This window comes from Bombus affinis, chromosome 12 (genome assembly GCF_024516045.1).
Source record: "Bombus affinis isolate iyBomAffi1 chromosome 12, iyBomAffi1.2, whole genome shotgun sequence".
Classification (NCBI taxonomy): domain Eukaryota; kingdom Metazoa; phylum Arthropoda; class Insecta; order Hymenoptera; family Apidae; genus Bombus; species Bombus affinis.
The window spans coordinates 8,383,702-8,385,948 of record NC_066355.1 but is presented as its reverse complement, the minus strand read 5'-3'; the positions used below and the strand labels follow the sequence as shown (position 1 = coordinate 8,385,948).

General features: G+C 31.9%; 1 protein-coding gene across 1 annotated transcript; it reads left to right on the top strand.

Annotated features, from left to right (window-relative positions):
* Positions 1-623: 623 nt before the first annotated feature.
* LOC126922746 (adenosine 5'-monophosphoramidase HINT1) lies at positions 624-1,758 on the top strand. The gene is made up of 2 exons (XM_050735616.1): positions 624-984; positions 1,352-1,758. Exons 1-2 carry the CDS (start codon positions 781-783, stop codon positions 1,619-1,621), a joined length of 474 nt encoding a protein of 157 aa, XP_050591573.1. The 5' UTR covers positions 624-780; the 3' UTR covers positions 1,622-1,758.
* Positions 1,759-2,247: the final 489 nt, after the last annotated feature.

Below are 2,247 nucleotides of genomic sequence, written 5' to 3'. Positions count from 1 at the left end.
ATTAATATTAATTAATATTACATATATCACGCGCACCAAAAATAATTTTGTGTAATAATTAACTAGGTGTGCCTTCCAAAGTCGTTGGAACGTTCACAACCTATGCCTTAATTTTCTATGTAATTAAACTTAACTGTAAGTACGTACTATTAAGTAGCGTTATTCTTGTAAGACTGGGGCCTACTGACCCGTTAGATTTGTCGGAAAGACATAGGATCTCCCGTAAAAAGAACCAGAAAGTACACTGCCATATGTATGTAAAGATAATAACGAATAGGAGTTAATAATGTATTTTATCTCTAGTATGTGTATAAATCTTAATATTAGGCGAATAATATATATATACACATGATTATACAGTTTGTAAAGATATGTGAAAGACGCATGAAAAGACTGTACAGTAAAATAAAGATTTTATAGTTTTATATATCGAAACTATTCTTAAACTGAAATTGTATTAAAAAAAGAATAGTAATCGGTCGATAGTCTAATAATAGAATCTGTAAAAATATATGAAATATCTTTACTTAAATCCTCTTAATTGTGTTCATAAATATACGAATTTAGATAAATATCCACAGTCTAATAACATCGTATGATTCAAATTTACCGCCACTTGTAATTTCTGACATGGCGTGTTGGACATTGCCCTTTTTTTTATCGTAAACTATTCCCGATTATTCTACTGATATACATAAACGCTAAATTAGTGAATTATTCCGGCGTGAACTCGAAAGAATAACGTGTTAAGTCTATAAAGGTATTCTAAATACTCTTGAAATGAGACTGCTTTTAAATCTCGCTATAAATTCATATAAACGTCTACCATATTTCAATGCTAATCTATCACATCATACTCCATGCTGGAGAAAAATGGCTACCGAAGTTGAAAAGGCTCAAACTGCAGCTCCGTCAGAAGATACTATTTTCGGGAAGATACTGCGTAAAGAAATACCTTGTAATTTCATTTACGAGGATGATCAGGTAAATCGAATTAAATGATTGGAAGAATATTGTTCTGAAATATCAAATATTATATTTCTTTTATGAAAATTTAAGGTTATTTACTGGTTTGTATGTCTCCATAGCAATTAGTAATAATTGTATGTATAATTAAGGTACATAATATATTTTATACTATATCATAAACGTAACATTAACGAATTAATTCAAATTCTCTATTTGTGAACTTACTGTATATAGATGTTTTCCTTAATTTCTTTCAGTATTTTTTAATTCTTTTTGCGAAGTAATACTATACGTAAACGTTTAGAATCTTCGAAGCGTACTCTTACATAATTTACTTTGTCGTTAGAATTCTGCTAATAAAACAAATTTTTTAATGTGTTAGTGCGTTGCATTTCATGACATTAACGGCCAAGCACCGGTGCATTTCCTGGTGATTCCACGAAAACCAATTCCGCAACTTTCAACTGCCGAAGACGGGGACGAAACTTTGCTGGGTCATTTAATGATAGTTGCTCGTAAGGTAGCGAAGCAACAAGGTCTCAATGACGGATTTCGTTTAGTCATCAACGATGGCAAGCATGGTGCACAATCGGTCTATCATTTGCATCTACATGTTCTTGGAGGTCGTCAAATGAAGTGGCCGCCTGGTTAAAGAATTTCGTTTCTTTTAATGTAACGTTATATCTAATTATAATTTGGGATTATAAAAAGTATCTGTTGTCATGAAAATAATCTTTGACGTAACATTCTTCATGTTCTTGATAAATAAATAATATTATGCCCTCGTCAGCTTTAGTTATCTCAGTTTAACACGTTGATTGCTGTGCGTGTTTTCAATGAAATCTCCTTCAGGCCACGAGTGCCGCTGTACCAAGCGTATTTTGCTTGGTACTCCCACCGATATTTTAGGTAACTTAAAATCTCTGTCCTAATTCATTACAATGTCGAAAAGAGAAATGGAAAACTTATTTCTTAGTGAGTCAAATAGCAGTGAAAAAGAAAGCTTTTACGAGGCTTACACAAATTCGGATAGTAGCGATGAGGAAGAAATCAGATTTACTAGAAATAGAAATATAAATAGAATTACATCGTCTGATTCTGATTCGGATATTGATAAGTGCAATCGTAGTGATACTGAATATAATAAAGATACTGTTGACAAGATTTTATAAGAATTGGTTATTGAGGAAGAAAGAAGAACTGATGATAGCGAGGAAAGTACAATTCAATTTGGTGAATGGAATGAATTTAGTGGTCGGCAGAAATCATTTTCTTTTC

Excerpts from the sequence above, each read along its gene's own strand:
- LOC126922746 (XM_050735616.1), top strand. The coding sequence starts at position 781 with ATGAGACTGCTTTTAAATCTCGCTATAAATTCATATAAACGTCTACCA. Across the intron at positions 985-1,351 it reads TCATTTACGAGGATGATCAG|TGCGTTGCATTTCATGACAT; the intron begins GTAAATCGAATT and ends TTAATGTGTTAG.